At 34.1% G+C, this 22,790-nt stretch overlaps 1 protein-coding gene across 1 annotated transcript in view; it reads left to right on the top strand.

The window, feature by feature from the left end:
• LRP1B (low density lipoprotein receptor-related protein 1B) overlaps positions 1-22,790 on the top strand; it is a 1,318,888-nt gene that overhangs the window by 509,564 nt on the left and 786,534 nt on the right. The window contains exon 17 of the mRNA XM_011935709.1: positions 4,627-4,743. Coding sequence (XP_011791099.1) covers positions 4,627-4,743 — 117 coding nt within the window. The remainder of the gene's footprint in view (positions 1-4,626; positions 4,744-22,790) is intronic.

Genomic DNA, 22,790 nt, shown 5'->3' with positions numbered 1-22,790 from the left:
CCTCCTCCTCCGCCTCCTCCTCCTTTTGGACAGAGCCCACAATAAGCCAATTTCCTACTTTTTTAAATTTCTACTTCATGAATTTATTTACTTCATTAAATATCTACCAAGGCACGAGTGATAGAATGAAAGAAAATACACAATGTCTTTCCCCAAGAAGCTAAGAGTGAAGACTAGGAGAAAGAAGTGTAAACAGGTCATTCTAATGCAGTATTCAAAGTGTTAAATTGATCCACATGGAAGCACATAGGAAGGGTATGGAATACAGCCTTTAGTTATCTGGGAGTACTTCTTGAAGGAAGCACTGTCTAAGTTAAACCTTATAAAAAGCTTAAGAAAAATTCCTAAGTGACAGTTGCAGCCATTTAATTAGAAGAAATAAAATAATCTGGTAAAACACAGCATTGGCAATACTGTGGAGAAAAGAAATTGCCATACAATCCTGCTGGGTGTGTGAATTGATTTTCTATCTTGGAAAGTGATTTGGCCAAATTCGATAAATGTGAAGATGTGCATACCTTCAACTTTGTAATTCTATTTCTATGTTTATAATCTAATACCTGTGCATGAAGAGAGAGATATGAATAAAATTTTTCATTGTCTTGTGCTGTAATAGTGAAAAACTGAAACAATTTAAATGTCCATTAACAGAGGAATGGATAGATATATTGTGTTCTATTCATGGAATGCTCTTCATAATTAAAATATCTGAACAAAAATTCAAATATCAACAAAAATGAATTTAAAAATAAAGTTAAATTAGATGAGATACCCTCATCCAAGGAAAAAAAAACAACACTAAATTGAAGAAAATAAGCAATATCATTTATATGAAGTATAAAATATAAAATAATTTTATATAGTGTTTATGAATTCATAAATAGGAATAGTATTATAATATGCACAGAAATAAAAAAAAAATTAAGAAGATTAGTTACCTCTGGAAAGAGAGGGAGGGAAATGTGATTGAGAAAGATTATGTAGGAAATTTCAAATATAAGTACATATATTTTTTCTTAGACAAAACAAAAATAAAAATCTGTGACAAATATAGAAAAAAATAAGATTTGACATAGGTATGTAACAGTAAACTGATGCTAATGATATTTTTTTCTAGACCTTGCTAGATGGTAGAAATATTTCACCAAAAAAAAAAGAACAATTGACCAGAATAGATTGTCCAGGGTAGGGTGAAGTGAATAATAAGAGAAAGGGTTGGAGAATTTGCCCAGAAGAGGAAATAGCACACACACGGGATCCGGAGTAAGTGGACACAGTCAGGGTCTTGGGAGCCGTTCTCCGTCAACATCCAGAATATTGTTGTCTACTCATGAGGGAGACCCAGAGACCGAAGATGAAAAGTAGTTAGATTTGAAATTACTTTTCCTCATGGAAACATGATCATTCCTTATATTCAAGCTTAGACAATTTCACATCAACATTTCTCCCCACCATAGTGCTCTGGTTAGATTACATAATATTTGCTCTTCTCACATCCTCTACCACTTATAACTAAATTCATACTAGATAAATATAATTGATTGCAAAAAAATCCTAATGTATTTAAAAATTAGACTTCTCTTTACAAAAGAATGAGTGTATTTTGATATGACATTAAATACAGCTATGTAGAATGCTTTGATTACAATACAGCAAAAGTGAAGTTTAGGAATAGTGCTATGCTCTAGTCTCCTCTTGGCTGTATAGTTTGTGTGCCTTGTGAGAGTTCTCACTGTTACATGGCTACAGGAGAAGCACGATTACACTGAACCTCTGATTCAGCAGCTAGACAAACAATTCTCTTGAAGGAGGTGTAAATTTCTTCCTCCTTAGAGCAGCATTTGCTACAAAATTAGAGTCCTATGGGGCTGCTCTGCTAATCTTGCCTCCAAACTAACTTAGATCTGATGGAGACAAGAGATGAAAAAGTAAATGTTGTGGGTTTGTTTTCAGAAAAATTCATTAATTAGAAAGTGATAATTTAGTCAACTTGATTATATCATGTAAACAGTCCTTGAGGGTTTGTGGAATGAAGCATCTTTCTCATCTGAGATCAGTTAAAATTGCCTAGTAGACTAAGTGAATAATTTTTTCCAGGATTAGAACAGACGGTGAATTCATATATCTTCAGGGCATACTTTCCCTCAATAATAATCCAGTGAATACTCTTTGGAATAATAGCTCATAACAGTTCCTCCAGCTTCAGAGTTAATGAGGTAACACAAATTCCCACACCATCACAATGTGATATGGGTCATACACAATATGAGACAGGTTCATAGAAATTCTTGCTCATTTTCCTTTCTAATCACCATAGCTTTCCTAATGAAAGAAAACAATCTGATGAAACTTTGCTAGAATTAAACCTGAATTATTAGGCGAGAATACAGTGACATAAGAATGTCAAATAAAAGAACATTGGTTTTGATAAATTTAATATATTCTTATTACGGGCCAATTAGAATTTAAGATAGAAATATGTGATAATGTTTATTTATATAAAGCAAGAAAACAGAAAAGACTGAAGGAATTAAATAAAGAATGAAGGAGGAAGAAAGGTATGGAAAAGAAAAAAGAGAAACAACAAGGGAAAACAAGGAAGGAGGCAAGGTAGGGTGAAAGGAAGTAAACAAGAATTGAAAAAAATGCTCTTATTAAATTTCTCTTAAAACTCAAAAGATAAAAAGGTATTTATTGTAACCAGTGAAACAAAGATATGTAAGAGAAAAATTATTAATCTCTCTCACACTTCTATTTTTACCCCTTCCTATCAAGTACACTAATGACATTAGACTTTGTGTATATCTTTCTACCTCCTTCTCTAGGTTAATACAAATACATGTATAGTTATTTTTTTCCTCAGCAGACATAATGTTATAACAATTATCTATGAACTTTATTCATTTTAGTATAGATGACAGAATAATTTACCAGAAAATCTGTAGAATTAAATGAGACAACATAGAATTATTTAATTTTACTTGTAATTTTAACATTAAAAACTATAGAAGCATATGTGTTTGCTAGAATATTTAAAATCTATTAATGTAAAATAAATGATGAATTTGTAAAATGAAAAAATCAGATAGTGCAAAAAATATTTTAGACTTAGGAACCTTATCATATAAGCAAAGCAAAATACATACTCTAATAATTTTCCTGATATTTCTAATTTTAGACAGCAAGACTAGGAACAATCTAATGTATCAAACCAAGCCAGTAAATTTTTCATTTGTTTTTCTAGGATAATCTTTAAAATATTCACTAATAATGAATATACATCTTAACACTGCAAGTGCACTTTTCTTAAAAGGGCAGAACAATGTATTTATCTTATAAAAAATTATTTTCAATGATTTCTGAAGCCCTAATTCGTGGAACCTATTTTAGTGTGGTTGATTGAGTTGGCTTTGCACCACTCACTCTTATACCAACCATTAGTACCCAAGTTCACAAAGTGTTTTGATGAGACAAACAACGGTTCTCAAACCTAGGAAAAAGGAAGTCTGTAAACTCAACAAGATTCCCTTATTGTAGCCACTGACACTCAGACCCCAATTATTCATTATCTGTTCAAGCCTCACCTATCCAAAATTTTCATAGGACCGAGTATCCGTTTCCCAATATATCTCATTTTTTTCTCTAGTCCACTGAAAGGAAAGGGTAGATGGGATATTGAGGCTCATAAAGACATATTTGTAGTTCAGAGGGACCAAAGAAAAAAAAATGAAAATCAGATGATAAAAACAACTAAGCATGTCACTACCAAAGGCCTGGGGGAAGAGGCAGGGAAGCTATTTAAGCTTTCATGCTTTTAAAAGTTGCCCTGATTATACTAGAAAAGGATTATCAAATTTCCTGTTGAACATAACCCCTTTTCTGAATAACTTTAAACCACTGCCTCCGGCTAACATAGAAAGCAAGATTCCATGTTTGTGTTCATTGAAACCCTTAAGAGAGCCTAAAGCAAAGTTCATTAATATACCTTGATTAAAAAGTCATACTTTTTCAAATAATTGTGCTGAAAAATGAGTTAAAAAGAAAACATCTTAAGGCTAAATATACGTTTTAGAAATTACTTTTTACACTCTCACTTCATACAGTAGATCATTTAGAGATCAAGAAATAAATGCATTAAAAATGTTAGAGGAATAGGACAATTTTGACCCCATGATTAGAAACTAGATATACTGAGATCATCTCCAAATAATGCCTTCTACAATACTGCAAAAAAAAGTTTTCTTGGTTTATTAGCAAATGCTATCCAAAATTCTTTTTTTGTTAATTAAGAGTTGGATGAAACTTAATTCAACCTTATATTCATAAGCACATGCTGGGCAAAATTTTAAAATGATGAATTCATAGCTTCATTTATAGAATTGTGTGAGGATTACTATCTTGTCATTTAACAGTCATTGATAATTGAAGGGCAAAGCATGTGAACTTTAGAGAAGACAAGCAAGCTGATATTCAGAAGTCTTAAATAAAAATGGACTTTTAAAATATTTTATTTTAATAAAGAAATATACTGTCTTATGTATGAAAGGGATATTGCATGCTTAATTATATCCTTGATGTTCAAAAGGCCTCTAAATTGATTTTTTGTATATTAATTGATCATCATAGCCAGAACATGCCAGGTAGACCAGTTTTCTTGCGGAAATGGGCGTTGCATTCCCAGAGCATGGCTGTGTGACAGGGAAGACGACTGTGGTGACCAGACAGATGAAATGGCATCTTGTGGTAAGTTGTGAGTGAAACATGTTGTTAGTAGAAATTGTGTCAGATACGATATCCTATCACTATACCCTCCTTCAAGAGCTATTTATATCTTTATGACTACAGGCAAAAGAGGCAGAGGATATGTCACTTTCTGTTACAAACTTTTGGACCTGAGTGTGCGCTTTAATGATAACTTCTGAATAATTTCTATTTGTGTGGTAGAAACAATATTCTCAGCAAAAAATAAATGGATTTAAACATTGCAGATTTTATTAGGAAGTGGTTATTACACGGCTAACAGGACAATCTCCAATGTTCATTATTAATCTTATGTCTGTAGTAATTAAACTTGTCAAAGAGAGTAGTTCATGGAGTAACATTTAGGGTAAAGGAGGAGGACGTGTTTCTTATTGGCATGTATATGTTATCTTCCGGGAAGAGTAATGATTCAGATTGAGACTACATAATTGGTAAATCATTGTTTTCATTTCTGTGTAGTCATATGATTCTGACTGACAAACTTAGTATTAGTTTAAGATAATATTTTTGTTGATGGCAAAATTCCCACTTTGCACAGATTCCCTTATTTTTGAAAATAGTAAAAATGTATTGTCACATCAAGTTACAAATTTAATTACTCTCATTGTACTCATGCATCAGTATATTTCATTATCATTTGTCTCAGTAATGTCTGGTGAAACACAGTAACAGAATGAACCAGGCTTTCTAAGACTTGTGCTTTATTTCAGTCATGGCAATAGATTTTTTAAAATTATGGGAAAATTTTATCCATAATTTAGACATGTATAGCATATTTATTAAAATATAATGCAATAAGTATACGTTTTAATAATTTAACACTTATGCTTTTAATAGTAGAAAAATAAGGTTTTTAACTCTTCTGTTTATTATTTTTTCTTTTTTTTTTTTTTTGAATTTCCACAGTTTTGGGGGTATAGGTGGTTTTTGGTTATATGGGTAAGTTCTTTAATGGTGATTTCTAAGATTTTGTGCCCTCATCACCCGAGCGGAATACATCGTTCTCAATATGTAGTCTTTTATCCTCTACCCCTTTCCAGCTTTCCCCCTGCCAAGACCCCACAGTCTATTACATCACTCTTATGTCTTTGTATCCTCATAGCTTAGCTCTCACTTGTAAGTGATAAGAAAACAGTATTTGGTTTTCCATTCCTGAGTTTCTTCACTTAATATAATGGCCTCCAGCTCCATCCAAGTTGCTGGAAAAGACATAATTTTATTCCTTTTTATGGCTGAGTAGTATTCCATGGTGTATATGTACCACATTTTCTTTATCCAGCCACTGGTTGGATGGGCACTAATGTTGGTTCAGTATCTTTGCAATTGCAAATTGTGCTGCTCTAAACATGTGTGTGCATGTGTCTTTTTCATATAATGACTTCTTTTCCTTTGGTAGATACCCAGTACTGGGATTGCTGGATCAAATTGTAGTTCTACTTTTAGTTTTTTGAGGAATCTCTATACTGTTTTCCACGGTGTTAACCTCTCAATTTAAATGCCTGTATTTGGAGGATGCTTACCTAAAATTTTCTTATGCTAGACTATTATGTCCCTGTAAACATTTGAGTATATAACCTCAGAATAAAATATAGATAAAGTAAGTGGTGGTAAGTGATATATTAAAGAAGGTGACAGCAGTAGTATGGAAGAAAGCACTAGAGAACCACACAAGAGACAATAGCATATTTTATGTATATAATAGAATATCTAGAGCCTGACCAATAAAGTGGATTGAGCAGTATATTCTCTCTCTTTTCCACTATCCAGACTAACTGGGTGGTCCTAAATCTGGCTGAGTCTGCTGCTAAGTTGCTCTATATTTTAGAAAACTTGATTCCTTTCCACAGTGAGCATCCTCATTCAGAGAATACCAGAAAGGTAACGAGCAATCTAATAACATTAAATATAGAGAAGCCCTGGAATCAGAGTCTCAATTCAGATAAGAAATGTCATGAAAACAATTAGGAAAATAAAGTATGAGCTCATTAAAGAACTTCTATTAGGTCTTTGATCAGATTTTCTCTTTTCTTTTTTTTTTTTAATAGGACTAGGGCAAGACCTATTTCTTTATTTTAATAACAATTTACTTGAATCAAAGGAGGAAAATACCTAAAATTTTAATAATAATCTAAATGACTATACCAGCAAACTTGTATATCTTTTATGAGGTGAGGCGAAGAAGGGTTGGTAGCACTGCCAGACACATATTTTTCTGTTGAATTTTTATAACAACAAATCTATGAGGAATATTTTGTGGTTCACATATCACAGATAAAGGAGTTGAAACTTAGAGACTTTTAGAAACCTGCTTGAGATCACAAAGCTAATAAATAGAAGGAACAGATTGTTAACCCAGGCATGCTTACCACTAGAATCCAACCATTTTAGGCTGACTTTTTTTGTGATCCATGCAGCGGGTGCAGATAATGCTATTATACTTCAATGACTATCTGATTTAAATGCACATACACTTATAGTAGGTTTCATTCCTTGTTGTGTTGGTAAATGTTTTAACATTTCCTGGTGGGGAGGAACCCTGACGTATTGTTTGCCCATTTGTGTGCTGTAAATACTCCGACCATGGCCAATATCAAGTTGCCAACATGATTCTCTGAATGTGGAATTAGAACAATATGCAGTAACGCACTAGTATGTAGTATTTCCACTATTCAGATACAGCTGACACGAATAACTTCAAGAGCAATGTAGTAAAATTATCAGGAAATTAGAAGTCTCAGGTATGTATTACCTTTGTTTTAAACATTATTTGTTTAATTTTACATTTATAAAAATTATTTTTAAAAAATGACATGTGCTTTACAACTGGCAAATAGAATCAGTGAAAATTTAAAAATAGGCTCTCATGACCAGGTGTGGTGGTTCATGTCTGTAATTCCAGCACTTTAGAAAGCCAAGATGAGCGGATCACTTGAGGCCAGGAGTTGGAGACTAGCCTGGCTAACATAGTAGAACCCTGTCTCTACTAAATATACGAAAATTAGCCGGCGTGATGGCACGTGCCTATAATCCCAGCTACTCCAGAGGTGGAGGTGTGAAGATTTCTTGAACCCGGAAGGCAGAGATTGCAGTGAGCTGAGATTGTGCCTCTGTACTCCAGCCTGGGTGGCAGAGTGAGACTCCGTTTCAAAACAATAAAATAAAAATAGACTCTCACAAGTTGGTACAAGAGGACTGCAGCACACAATTGAATATGAACACATTGTAACAATTTAGCAGCTAGACAGTTTGGTTCTGAAATATAGCCAGATTTTACAGAGTATCTGTAAACTATGGACATGCGTTAGTAGCAGTACCATTTCTTCTTTACAACCAAGGAAACCTGTTTTACCTCAAACGCGGTTCTCTCTTCAGTAACACACCTTTCACATTGTTATTTAAAATCAAAATTTACATCAGAAGAGAAGCTGACAAAGTCTAGTAGGCACAATTGCACTTTTAAAGTTATCATAAGAAAGAATGGCACAGATCTCTGTAATAGAAATTATCCCTGCACTGCATACAAAATGACAAGGAGTGCATTTTTTTAAAAAGCACTCACCCTATTTGACACTATACTATAAATAAATATAGATTCAACTCATTTCTAGTTTTATTATAAAACTCGTACTGACCATATTTTGCTTTTGTCATTGGAATAGCCGAGATTCCCAAAGGTTTCATCCTAACGGAAGATGCTGCAATCACTTTTTTGTTTTTACATTTCAGCTCCATGAACAATCTCTGTTAGGTTTATGAGTACTGTTACACATTAAAAATAATACTAAAATTTGAATTTAAAAACATGCAAAGCCTATGATTCAAAATGTTTCTGCTGGTAATTAGGAGTTGAAGGTACTGCAACTGAGGGTCAAGTTTTCACTGGAATTTACTAGCATCTATTTATAAACCTAATTCATTTTACTTGCATTTGCCTTTACAAGTTAATTGCAGATTTTAGGTTGAGATTATATGTGGGTGCACATTTACATTAATTGGGAAGTCCGTCTGAGGATTCAGCTTTAATCTTTAAGCAGTTGTTTAATTTTTTTAGTAGTCTTCACATGTGGAAAGAATAATTTGTAAATTGATGATGCAAACAAGAGAAGACATATTCAAATTGTGACGCCTGTGTTGAAAGTGGACCTGGTGTCAAAAAATTGAACGGTCAATTTAATTTCAAGGCTAAGACTAACATTGGTTCTCAACTTTAGTTGTCAATAAAATAATTACCAGGACAACTTTAAAATCACCTGCCCATGCCTCATTCCAAAGTAATTAAATAGAATCTCCAGGTGTAGGACCCAATAGTTAGTATTTTTAATGCTTCCCAAATGGTGAAATATGTGATCAAATTTGAAAACTCAAGACATACATCAGAGTCTTTTGGGGAGCTTGTTAAAAAACAGAGTGCTGGGCCTCATTTTCAGAGTCTCTGATCCAGTCAGTCTCAGGGGGGGCCCACGAATTTACATTCTATTAGGTCGGTGCAAAAGTAATTATGGTTTTTACCAGTATGGAGAACAACAACAACAAAAAAAACGCAGTTACTGTTGTACCACCCTAAAAACAAATTCTCAATTAATGCTGATCCTTATACCATGTGTATTTGATTTTATCATCTGTGAACTTACGTAACATAAGAATGTTTCGTATATGCAAAACTAATTTAAGTTGGAAGCAATTATCCTTACAAATTTCCTTCCCATATGTATTAGTCCATTTTCATGGTGCTGGTAAAGACATACCCAAGACTGGACAATTTACAAAAGAAAGAGGTTTAACTGGATTTACAGAAGCCTCATAATCATGGTGGAAGGCAAGGAGGAGCAAGTCATATTTTACGTGGGCGGCACCAGACAAAGAGAGAGATTGGGCAGGGAAACTCCCCCTGATGATACCATCAGATCTCTCGAGACTTATTTGCTATAACAAGAACAGCACGGGGAAGACCTGCTCCCATGATTCAGTTACCTCCCACTGGGTCCCTTTTACAACACGTGGGAATTCAACATGAGATTTGGGTGAGGACGAGCCAAGCCATATCACCATCCTCAAATTACAACATTAAATATAAGGGCATTTCATGATTAAACATAATGTTTCAAACAATGACACGTTTTGTCCTTTGGACAATTTATAGTAAAAAACATGTATGGTTATTCATTTTAAACTTTAACAATCTTTGGCTTGCTCTGTCTTCCAGTTATCTTCACATAGTTTACATTTATTATGTTTTAACAAATATACCTTAATGTAAGTTGGTAGTACCTAATTTGTTAGAAGCCTTCAACCTGAGAAATTATCTAAAGTTTGTTAGGAGATTGAAAGGTAGTTCAGGCTGGGTGTGGTGGCTCACACCTGTAATCCTAGCACTTTGGGAGGCCAAGATAAGTGAACCACTTGAGGTGAGGAGTTTGAGACTAACCTGGCAAACGTGGAGAAACCCCATCTCTACTAAAAATATCAAAAAATTTAGTGGTGCATGGTGGTGCATGCCTGTAATCCCAGCTACTCTGGAGGCTGAGGCATGAGAATAGCTTGAACCTAGGAGGTGGAGGTTACAGTGATCCAAGATCATGCCACTGTACTCCAGCCTGGGCAACAAGAGTGAGATTCCATCTCAAAAAAAAAAAAAAAAAGTTCAATGAAGTAGAAACAAAAATCGACTAATGTTTGAAAAGTTAATATTACTCAATTTTATGAATGTTGATCTTTTAAAACCACGTAGATTGCAGGATTTTGTCTCTTGTACTTGTAATCTTACTTTAAATGCTCTTGTAATCTTGCTATCTTATAAAATTACAAAAAAAGAGAAAAAAGAGGATAGGAGAGGAGGGGATAGGGAGAAGAGAGGAGAGGAAAGGAAAGGAAAGGACAGGAGAGAAGAGAGAAGAAGAGAGGAAGAGAAGAGAAGGCAGGCATGGTGGTTCATGCCTGTAATCTCATCATTTTGGCAGGCTGATGCAGGTGGATCACTTGAGCCCAGGAGTTCCAGACCAGCCTGAGAAACATGGCCAGATCCCATCTCTACAAAAAATACAAAACATTAGCCAGGGGTGGTGGTGGGTGCTTGTAGTCCCAGCTACTTGGGAGGCTGAGGTGCGATGATCACTTGAGCCCAGGAAGTTGAGGCTGTAGTGAGCCATGATGCACTCCAGTCTGGGACAACTAGAGTGAGACCCATCTTCAAAAAAATAATACATAAATAAGTAAAAAGAAAAATAGAGAAAGAAGGAAGAGTTTCAGCTATCAAAATGGAGTTTTTACCCAGTTAAATTAGTAGTAAGTTGTATATAATATATTTTACACAAGATTTTTAGAAAAGCAAATTTCCTGATTCAGTATAATATTTTTTATTTTCTAAGAAAAAACCTGCATATGTGTGTAACCCTATAATGAGTAGTAGAAATCCAGTGGAATATTGAAATATAATTATTGTCCAGCACTGTTTTCAACTCCTTTGCCATTACTTAATAATATCTTTGCACCACACAATGACCTTGGTAACTTTTAGTTTCTATAACTTGTTCCAGTGCATTTTGAAACACCAGTATTATATCTTAGTCAAAGCTTTCTCCTTCCTCATTGCTGGCTAGACTTGAAGTTCTAAGAACAGGGAGGAAAATATGTCCTGCTTTGTTACTCTCTACCTGTCTGTCATGTAACTTTAGCTCTTCAGGCAGAGAGAAGACATGGAGGAAATGAGTAACATCCTTTCTAGCAGATCTAGAGGAAACTTCCTTTCTACTGCTTTAAATTTCACAATCTTCTGACACATGAGAAATGCAACTCTATTGAGAGGTTTCTGTGTGAGATCTTCAGAGAGGTTTGAGTCTCATCCCTCTTTAGAATTCCCTGGACTTCCTCCTTCTCATTTCTTCTCTCTTTTTCTCCCTTCTTCAGTGTTCCCTGCATATCTAGACCCAGGTCTCTTTTATTCCCCGTACCTCCTCATTCCCATCACCGGACGTATATCTCATAGCCTTAAGTTGCTAGAATCCCCTTTCTTGGTAGGCTGCTCTTTTGGTTGCATTACTGATGTGACAAGAAAAGGTTTTCTGTCTTTGCTAGGTCTACATTTTTTATTTTGCTTTCCCGAATGTTGTGAGCAGGTTGCTCTCCTAATTACTCATACCTTGGGCCTGCTGTCACTCTCCAGTTCTTTGTTCTTCTCTAGATACAGGTAAAAGGGCCAGATCACTTGCAGAAAAAACATCTCATCAGTGCCTTCTCAGGCACCCACACAATTTCATGAATGATTCTCACGGAGTCTCTCCTCTTGTATTTGTGGATCTTTCCACAGGTTGGTCCAGTGGTGTCTCCAGAAGGTTGACTTATACAGTACTCTCCTATTATATGGAATGGTTCCAATATTTGCTTCTCTGTGCAGAATGTGAGGGTACTTGGTGTCTCCTTATCCTTAGTATTGGATGTAAGTGGGCCAGGGCCATGGTGAAAGAAAGAATTTCACTTTTACGTGTTTTTGTTTTTAACTCACTCATTTTTTTTTTCTCTTACTTCTTTTCCTTCTTCCTTTCTCCCTTCTAATTGCCTATTAAAGTAGGTTTGTACATACCTACTAGTCCAAACATACACACATTTATTCAATACATGAACATTTAGAAAGAATAAGAAAAGTTATTTTAGTTCTCACATTGTAAGACTGAAGTACTGAAAATTGTGTGTGCAAAGTTGCACAATATATTAATAGATTTCAGTTGGATGTCAGGCCCATTCACTCCTAGTTGTCTATTCTCACAGAATTAGAAACTTTTGTAGTTGACTAAAATGCTTTGTAACTTAATCTCTTATCAAATATAGGAATTCTTCTAAAATTGGTCCCAGAAGTGATTACCTACTCATTGTTTAAATATTTTCAGAAACAAAGAACTCAACATTTCAGAGGGTAATTAATTCTACTGTTGGGTGGTAATCAATTATCAGAATATTCTTTTTTCATGGAGCTAAGATCTGGCTTCTTAAAGATTCTACCCACTGATATTTGTTCTATCATCTGAAGTTACATAGAATCAGTAACTTTGTCCACAGTCTGGCTCTTAAGATAACTAATGACACCATAGTGTCCAAGCAACTCTTCTCATTTATAGGTTAAACATACCACTTCCTTCAACATTTTCTTACATGACCATGTTTGTAGGGGCTTTTCTTACCAATTGCCCTGCTATTCATTCACTTGAATTTTAATAATCGTATTAAAATCAATAGCCTAAAATGGGCAATTGATATTCAGTGTTTATAGAATTTCAAATATGCAAGATGAAAATTTTCTGGAGATCTTCTGCAGAAATGTACGAATATAGTTAGTGTTACTGAATTATATTCTTAAAATGGTTAAGATGGTAAATTTTATGTTATGTATTTTTACCACAATTTGTAAAATGTAAAAAGTTTATGTTGTAAAAATTTGGTATTTTTACAACAGATCATAGTGGGCTTTTTACCTTTAGTTATTTAGCTTCTAGGTTTCTCTTAAAGTAATCTTGGAAGACAACCTTATCATGTAACTGACATGTTGACTTCTCAGTCAATTACCATGCCTAAGCTTTTCTTAGGCATGTTTGCTTTTTAGGGATATTTCCAATGTCTACATTTCAGAAGTTCTCTTAAGTTCTATTTTGATACTCTTCTGATTCTCCCTTATCCACACATTTCAAAATATGTACATGGGTAAAGTCCTCTTTACCCTACCATCTTTCTACAATTCTTAACTTTTTTGCAGTTTTGCAGTTTTTAATCCATCATCCATCGTAGTAATCATGTCTTCCAGTTTTGTATAATTCAAAGATTTGATAAGCATAACTTTTAAGGCTTTAGCCAAATCATAGTAACAAAGAAATGAACTTTTTGGAGAGCAATTAAAAACATTCTTCTGGAAAAAAACTGACATAATAATTAGAATTCTATAGATATAGTTATGAATCAACTACTCATCTACCTAAGTTTGCTATTATATTGCATGTATGATATTTTCATTTATTGTGAAAGAATTTCTCAAAAATGTTGCTAAAAATACAGAAGTACTATGTTTAATAATACATGTAATGAATATATATAATGAAATTATATATGTGAAAATGCCCTAAACATATGTTACATGTGTAAATATATATTATATATGTATATATATGTATTTTATATATATATTTGATATATATATCAAAAAACTGCATCAGCAAAAATTTATTCTGGCATAATATATTTTTATTTCATTCATGACTAAATAGTAACATTATAAATACTGATAAACTATTGTTTTAACAAGTTTATCTTAGAATCATTGTCAGAAACTTACATAAACTTCACCTCTCTATAGTTTCCAAGTTTTCTCTCAGTTTTGGAGTCATGATCAAATATTATCTTTATATATACTGACAAACTGTTAACAAGTTTATCTTAGAATTGTCGGAAATGTGCATAAACTTCACTCCCCATAATTTTCAAATTTTTTCTCAATTTTGGAGTTGGTAAAGTATTATTTGCATTTTTTCCAATTTTTCTTCATGTTTCCTATCTCCCATTAATTCCACAATTACTGTCAATATTCTGAGAACATCAAAGATGTTTGATGTTTCATTACTTCTTTGATAATTTGTCTCCATAGAAAGATACACTCATTTTTTAGCAGTTCAGCACTCTATTTTTCTGTATTCAATTTGGAGTTTTAATTTTCTCTCAAACCCATTTGCTCTCTATTTTCCATGCTGGCAATAATTATTTTTATTTAAAAGATGGATACTGAAGAAACTGAGAAGCTCTTTTTCCTGTCTATGTCCTGTAGATTTATTCTTTGCATCCCAGACTTCCTTGTTCTGTTTATTTCCTTCTTCCACACTTTTAAATTTTAGCTTACTTAATTTTTAATTTAGAAGTGGTATGCAAGCTTCTGCTAAGCTGTCTTCTTGTTATTCTTACACGCATGTGGCATTATTTTGCATCTTTCTTTCTTTGCAGTTCCCTGTTTTGTAAATACCTGACTAATAAAGTCTAGTCTGCAGAAAAGTGGGAGGTTAAGAAAAGCCTGGAGGGATATTTTCAAAGCCATACTGGGCTTTTAGTTTCTTGTTCTAAGTGAGCATTTCCCCAGTTTCTTGCTTGAGGATATGAGTCCCTTGCAGTGCTTGTTGCTGATAAAGATTCCGAGGCTCCTACCTGCCTCCCTCAAAGATTTCCATTCAGTAGGTCTTGGATGGAGTCCAGGAATCTGTATTTTGGGAAAAAATATCTCATGTGATTCTTATCTTAAAAGAAGATCAGAGAATGTAAACTGTGGTTTTAGCATTTTCCACCAATTAGAATTTTTTAGGACTACCACAACAAATTATTACAAATGTGATGGCTTAAAACAACAACAGAAATTTATTCTTGCACACTTCTGGAGGTCGAAAGTCCAAAATCAAGTTGTCAACAGGGCTTCCTCCAAAGGCTCTAGGAAAAAGTCCTTGCTTGCCTCTTTCGGCTTCTGGTGGCTATGGGCATTTCTCAGCTTGGGGCAACATAACTTCAACCTCTGCCTCCGTCTCTGTGACCTTCTTCCCCATGTCTCTGTCACAGCATCCTCTCCTTTCTCTTACGAAGACACCAGTTATTTAAAGCCCACTTTTAATCCAGAATGATCTCATATTGAGATCCTCAGCTTTATATCTGCAAAGACTATATTTCTTTTTTCTTTTGAAGGATGTAGGTTAAGATTATTGGCACAAAACATATTGTTAATTGTTTCAATAAGCAAACAATCAATTTAGAGGTTGAGCACAGTGGCTCATGCCTGTAATGTTGCTGAGGCATTGGGAGGCCCAGGCTGGTGGATCCCTTGAACCCAGGAGTTTGAGGCCAGCCTGGACAACAAGGTGAAACCCTGTCTCTAAAATAATTTTTAAAAATTACACATTTGTAGCTGGGTGTGGTGGTACATGCCTGTAGTCCCAGCTACTAGGGAGGGTGAGAGGGGAGGATCACCTCAACCCTGAAAGTTCAGGCTGCAGTGAGCCAGGAGTGGGCCATTACACTCCAGATTGGGCAACAGAGCAAGGCCCTCTCTCAAAAACAAAAACAAATCAAAAAAAGGTACAAAATTAAAAGAAAATCAATTTGGAAAATAGTGTGCATAAAATTTTATATAACTATTATTTACATGTATAGATACTCTGAATCATGCTCACCAAAATATAATGCTGAATTTTCATTGACTTTGACTTTCTTCTTTGGGATTTCCTATACTATTTTGCTCATTCTCTATGTAGAGGTATCGTTTTTTAAGTAGAAAAAAAAAAAAGAAGAAGGAATTTTAATCTTGAAAATTAAAATAACAAAAAGCAAAATCTTCTGTAGATCTGTGCATAGTTACAATGCCAAAGCAGAGCCACAAGAAATACTTAGGTATTTGCAAAGACCCTATTTCTAAATAAAGTCACATCCACAGGTCCTGGGGTTAGAATTTGATGTACCTTTTTGATACCTAACAATTCAGCCCACTACCCCCAGGGGAACTTTAATATGCCCTGTATTGCCAATAGAATTATATTGGAGGCTCAGGCATGGGTAATTTTTAAAACCTGTGTATATGATTCTCATGTGCAACCCTATCCTGATGGTTATTGTGTCTCTGCCACTCCATTGAATTTCTTTCAATATCTCTCTATTATATCTCTCCAAAGCTCAGTTGCTTTTCTTTTCCTTCCCTCCCAAAGTGGAGTCTTGCTCGATTGCCCAGGCTGGAGTGCAATGGCGCTATCCCAGCTCACGGTGACTTCCACCACCTGGGTTCAAGCGATTCTCCTTCCTCAGCCTCCCAAGTAACTGGAATTGCAGGCGTGTGCCACCACAACAGGCTAAGTTTTGTATTTTTAACAGAGACGGTTTTCACTTTATTGGCCAGGCTGGTCTTGAACTCCTGACATTAGGGGACCCGCTCGCCTCGGCCTCCCAAAGTGCTGGGATTACAGGTGTGAGCCACCAAGCCCGGCCTGTTTTTGCTTTTCTAGTGTGTCTTTTTCAAGTAATTCGGCAGATTACTTCTGGTAGGAAGGAGCTAACTGGAGCTGCCTCACCAGTTACTGGGCAATGATAATTTTAACTGTCTTTATGATGCTGACAGATACTGTTTCAATTTTTATCAAGAGTAAACATGAATTCTTTAGAGACTTCAGTAGCATTACTATCTCCATTGGTTAAAAAAATGCACACAAATATATAAAAATACACATGTACATGCACACACAGACACATAAAAATTAGAGTCAAAGGAGATAATTATGTAAAAATCTAGATCGTGGATGGCACATAGCAGTCACTGAATAAAAGTTTAATATAGATTTATGTCCTTTTTCTTTCTTCTTCCTTCCAAATAATCTTACTTTCTCAGGTGGGAATATATGTATTGTTTTCAATTGGAGTTTGAGTTAGCTCAACTGAAATTGTTTCAGAAAACAGCAACATTTCTGAAATCCTTAATTGGTTAATATTAAATTTATTAGGTTGAAAGGTGTTCGATTGAAGTCCTGTATTGATCCAGGAAATATTTCTGTTACGCCAAGTTGGGGTTTTAAAAACAAAAGCTATATGCGTCTTTGCCTAAGATGTAACCAATATGTCAGTAAATAATTTTGGTCACTGTAACGTGTCGTCATTGATGTCAAAATACGTCATTACAGCAGATGTAAGGTTTAAACGTACCTCTATATTTCCCTACAGCATTTTTTTAAAGGGTCCAATTTTCCTACAACGATGGCTCCTCTGCGTGGGTGCACAGTCCCAGACATGAGCTAAAATTTGCTGTGTAACCATAGCAGAATTTCCTCTCTGTTCCTTTCAGTCATTGGCAATATGACCACATCTAACTACCAAAAAACAAAACAAAATAAAACAAATAACAGAACAAAAAAAAACCTTTCCACTGCTGCACATCCTAGAAGCACACCTTTGTGTAGTTTGATTTCCCACACAGTAGAGAAGATAGCCATATTTGAATCACTGGTTGCTGCTCATTGTTTTGATGACTTCTTTTCCAAAATTTGAGCAAGCCTGAGGTGAGTGAAATCAGGACCCTCTACCCTGCCCGGAAGGCAGTCGTGGTGTAACTTCTGTGAGTTGTCTGGAGCCAACCTCCTCTTCAGAGAAGAAGCTACAAAACACTGTAGCTTGAATACTATAGGGTTTAAAGTTTTAAAACTCTATAAAACACTAAACACTTCTAAAGTTTTGAAATATTCTCGTGTTTTATTGATGTATTCTCTAAATATTTTTTACAATATTATTTTCTTCTAAGAAGAGTCCACATTAGACCTGCTCGGGTGTTTTTAGCCACCGTGTTCCAGATGCTGGGTCTCAGGGGAAGACAGAAAGGCAAAGTTTCTGTTCTAGGGTGTTGCAGGGCATTAGTGGTTGTGGTGTGCAAAACCTCAATAAGGAGATGTCACTTCTACATGATGTGCTTATATGTGAATTTTCTGAAGATTGCTACATTCTTTTAAATGAATAATTTGTACGTTTCCTCTGCTTTTGTATATATAAATTCTTATATAGTAGTACTGAATCTTTATAGGTTCTGAAATTCTAGGTTCGGTGCATACCTATTCTCTATTCAGTTTCTAATGCTAACTTTTAAAACAATGATGTAGATATATTTAGCTAAAGAAAATCAGATAATACATAGATGCTTACAATAAAAAAAAAGTACATAATGCAATAGTAGATAGTAGTCATTCTACATCTTTTGTACTATTACCAGTGGCAAGTATTTTTAACTCTTAGCCAAGTTACCTGGTTATTACCTCTACTTTTATATAAATATAAAGTAATATGTTTAAGTGCTATTTCTTGATTTCTTAAAATTATACTCCTCTCTTGACTTCCTCTTGACTAGAACATACTTTAAGTTATAAGTTTTAAAGTTTTAAAAGTTTCAAATTAAAAGTACAAGTAAGGAAATGTACTACACAGCTTTATAGAAAATAATATTATATTGTGATAACAATGTAAGCATGCTTACCTCGTGGTATAAATAAAAGCTGTGACACTATATTGAGAAAATGGGAAAAACATTGTGTGGGGTACCAAAAAATAGTAAAATTTATAATTTTTAATAAAGACATTAGGAAGTGATATGTAGCTAACAAAAATTATTTATGAAAATATTCCTTGGGTTTTAGTAACTATTTTTAAATATTTGTGTGTGGAAGAATATATGTCAATCGTTTACGTTTTCCTAATGTTCAAATAAAGGGTGATTTTGATTTTATTTAATTGTGGTAGGAGAAAAAGTCTGTGTAATATTCTTTCCTTGGAAGCTGTTGCAACTGTTTTGTGGCCTAGGAAATGACTGTTTTTAGGGAATTCCTTTGTGAACACAAGAAAAATGTATATATTTTTAAGTTTGATAGAAGTAAATTGATTTTGACCAATAGAAGGATAGATTGATGGATTGATAGGTGATATTGATCAAGCCTATTAATTTTGTTGTTATTATCCTATATATCCTTATTGATATTTTGTCTGCTTAAGGATAATGTAAAAACATAAAGGCAATTTTCCTGAAATGTATTTTCTTCTTTATATGTAAAATGGCAAACATAAAATCTATCTCATGGTGTTGACATGAAGATTAAATAGAGAACACAAAACTACCAATTACAGTGTTTGGGTAGTTAATTGTATCACTCTCTTCTTGGTTAGTCAGTAGTACTACTCTCTCCTTTGTTTTTAGTTACATTAATAGGTTAACAACAGGCTTATCTTATTCTGTAAGATCATTTAAAATATTGGTTTATGTGTCATGTAATTTTGCATTAAAGAATTTACAGGCCGGGGGCGGTGGCTCAAGCCTGTAATCCCAGCACTTTGGGAGGCCGACACGGGTGGATCACGAGGTCAGGAGATCGAGACCATCCTGGCTAACACGGTGAAACCCCGTCTCTACTAAAAAATACAAAAAAAACTAGCCGGGCGCGGTGGCGGGCGCCTGTAGTCCCAGCTGCTCGGGAGGCTGAGGCAGGAGAATGGCGTAAACCTGGGAGGTGGAGCTTGCAGTGAGCTGAGATCCGGCCACTGCACTCCAGTCTGGGCGACAGAGCGAGACGCCGCCTCAAAAAAAAAAAAAAGAATTTACAATGATTTTCAATTCTGAATCTCGCTAAATGTTTTAAATAGATCTTTGAATATTGGCGATAGTATCAGATGCGTATAATTTCATGTGTAAATCATACATTGGAGTTCAATAAAATATTTGGACATCTTACTTTTAGAGGTGAGTGCTCACAAATAAGGACAAAGTACTTTTAACTATAAATGTACACTGGTAGACATGTGTGAACTGTCAGGCATGACTAGGTTTAGTAATGCTGCCTTACCCCTGCATTTAACCCCTATAATTCTCATGGGTCCTTTTTCATTGAGTGCATGCTTCTCTTTTTAATGTTCTTCCTATTTAGTGATTTTTATGTTTTTGTATCAGGAAACATTTTTAAAATGTTCTAGTTTTAGTGACATCTAACGCTGCACACTTAATGACACTGATTTCTCATTTGCAATCAGGATCTGGCAGTGTGAAGCTCACTGATAATTTGATTTCTTGGGAAATTTTGTGGTTTTTTTATATGTTTGGAGAAAGATCTATAACTAGAATAAGTGAGAGTGAATTCTTAGAAATCATTTATAGTCATACCTTGATCCAGTATTGATATAACAACCAAAGCTGTCTATTTTGGGTATTATCAAAGTTAAGTCTGATCCATTTGAAGTGTCATTTGCTTCTCTTTCCCTGAGTGCTTTGCTTTCCTTTTATAAAAAATAAAAGGCAATTGCCTGGGTAGCCTAAGCATAGTCAAGATATCAGAATTATAAATGGACATCAACCACAGGGCTGGGAACAAGGAATCTCAAGGCGTATTGTTTTCAGTGAAAAGTCAATGTGTATAAGCAAATTGAAAAAAAAAAATACTCATTTTAATAATATGCTGATTTTAAAAGTAGCAAAAATGAAACTGAAAGAAAAGTACCCCAGTCAACCTCATTACTACTTCAGGGCCCTGAAGTGTCTGTTCCTTGTGCTTGTATACTGCTGTAGTTAATAACTGCAGTGTATGAATTAGAATGAGGGAAAAGCAATGAAATTCCACATAACATAATGTTGCATTTTTAAAATGTCTGTAGATTTAAAAGGTTGTCACTATGAAATATAATGTGTCTTACTCCTTTTCTCTTGGAAGTTGTATTGTTATAGGCACACACACACATACACACACACACACACACACACAAAGATTGAAATGTCCTGAAATAAAGTCTTAAAATACATAACACAATTAATTTACTTCAGATACTTGACATATATTTTGAGGTTTAATATAAGTTATAGATAAATTAATCATTGGTGGTCTTACTGTCACATTTTATTCAACATTTCTGTTAGTAATTTTATTATTTTCTTAATTTCTTGGGATAACAAATCTAAATTCATTGTTTAATTATTAACTTTAGGATTAAATTAAACCTAGATTCATTTTAGTAGTAATTATTTTAATTACCAGGGAGAATTATCATTGTTAGTTATGAGTTTATTCTTTGAATTGGAAGATTTTTTTCTGTTGTGCTAAAATGTATTTAAAAAACAGAAAATGCAACTTGAATCTCCTATTCAGTTTCTCAGTCAACTAGTTTCTTCCTATCAGTATTTATTTATGTATGTTCAACATTTTCCCTCTTAAAAAAAGATTACCACCAATATAACTCTCTTTTAATCCTGTATCTCTCATTAAGAATCACATTAATTCTTATATTCTTTACATTCAGATTTCTTGGAAAAGTTACATAAAACTTTATGTATCCATCTTCCACTCAGTCTACTAAGACTGGACATTTATTTTCCCCTTAAACCACTCCACAGAAACTCTTTGACAAGATCAACAGACTTAAAAATAAAATAAAATAAAATAAACTGAGTAGCACACTTCAGTATGTATCTAACTTATCTGAACAGCAGTGAACACTGCTGTCCTTCTCCTTCAAACACTTCTCTTGCCTTCAGTGACTGATACTTCTTGATTTCCCTCTTACATTTTTCTAGTTCCTCTGTCTCTATCTAAAGTCGCATAAATACGTTTACTGTTTTCTTTGAGAGTGTGGATATATTATTTTCTAAAATGTCCTCACTTCTTTTTATTTTTGTACTGGGGATGCTGGGTAATTTTTCACTCCAGGTTTAACATTTAAAATTGTTGCAGGTTAATTCAGGTTTTATACGTGTGTTCTTGCGATTCTGATGTTTCACTATAGTATTTCTATATGTGAATTTATTTTTACTTATTTCAAAATAGATTTTGCTTCCTGAATCTAAAGTCATGTCTCCTTAAATTCTGGGACATTTTAAGAAATTTTCTTCTTATATATTGCTTGTTATCCTCATTTTCTCTCCTCCCTGTTTTAACAACTATTAGTTTGTTAGATTCTATCCTTCACGATTTCTCTTTTATATTATTCTTAAACTCTGAGCTGCAACTATGGTGATTTCTTCAGATCTTCCAGTTTAGTAATTCTCTCTTCAGGTGTACTAATTTGCAATTTAACACGTTCATATGGTTTGTAATTCTAAGACTACGGTTTTCATTAAAGTGTCTTATTTGGTTGCTTTTCAAATCTGCTTATTTTTTCTGTGTGTCTTTTTACATGGTTTTTATTTTTGTCCTTAACTTTTATAGACATTTTGACTTGCCTATTTTATAGTGCCTATCAGATTTCAATCTATCGCCTCTACAGATATATATAAATAAATATATATATAATATGTAAAGATATTCTGGATCTAAGCCTGTTGTTTGTTAGGTCTGTTGAATTTTACTCACCAGATTTTAATTGTTTTATAATTATTATTAGTAGTAGTATTGGTAAGTTTGATTTTTCTTTTTTGGTCCCGTGTGGAAATTTTATGAAGACTTTATTGGGTGATGTCCTCTCTGAGTACCCTGTCACTCTTCTGAAATATTATTACATGGCCTGGATTAATTTTTACCTAAACT

This window comes from Colobus angolensis, unplaced genomic scaffold (assembly GCF_000951035.1).
Source record: "Colobus angolensis palliatus isolate OR3802 unplaced genomic scaffold, Cang.pa_1.0 Scaffold147, whole genome shotgun sequence".
In the NCBI taxonomy this organism is placed as follows: Eukaryota; Metazoa; Chordata; class Mammalia; order Primates; family Cercopithecidae; genus Colobus; species Colobus angolensis.
Note: the sequence above shows the minus strand (reverse complement) of the source record. Positions and strands in the feature narration are given on the sequence as shown.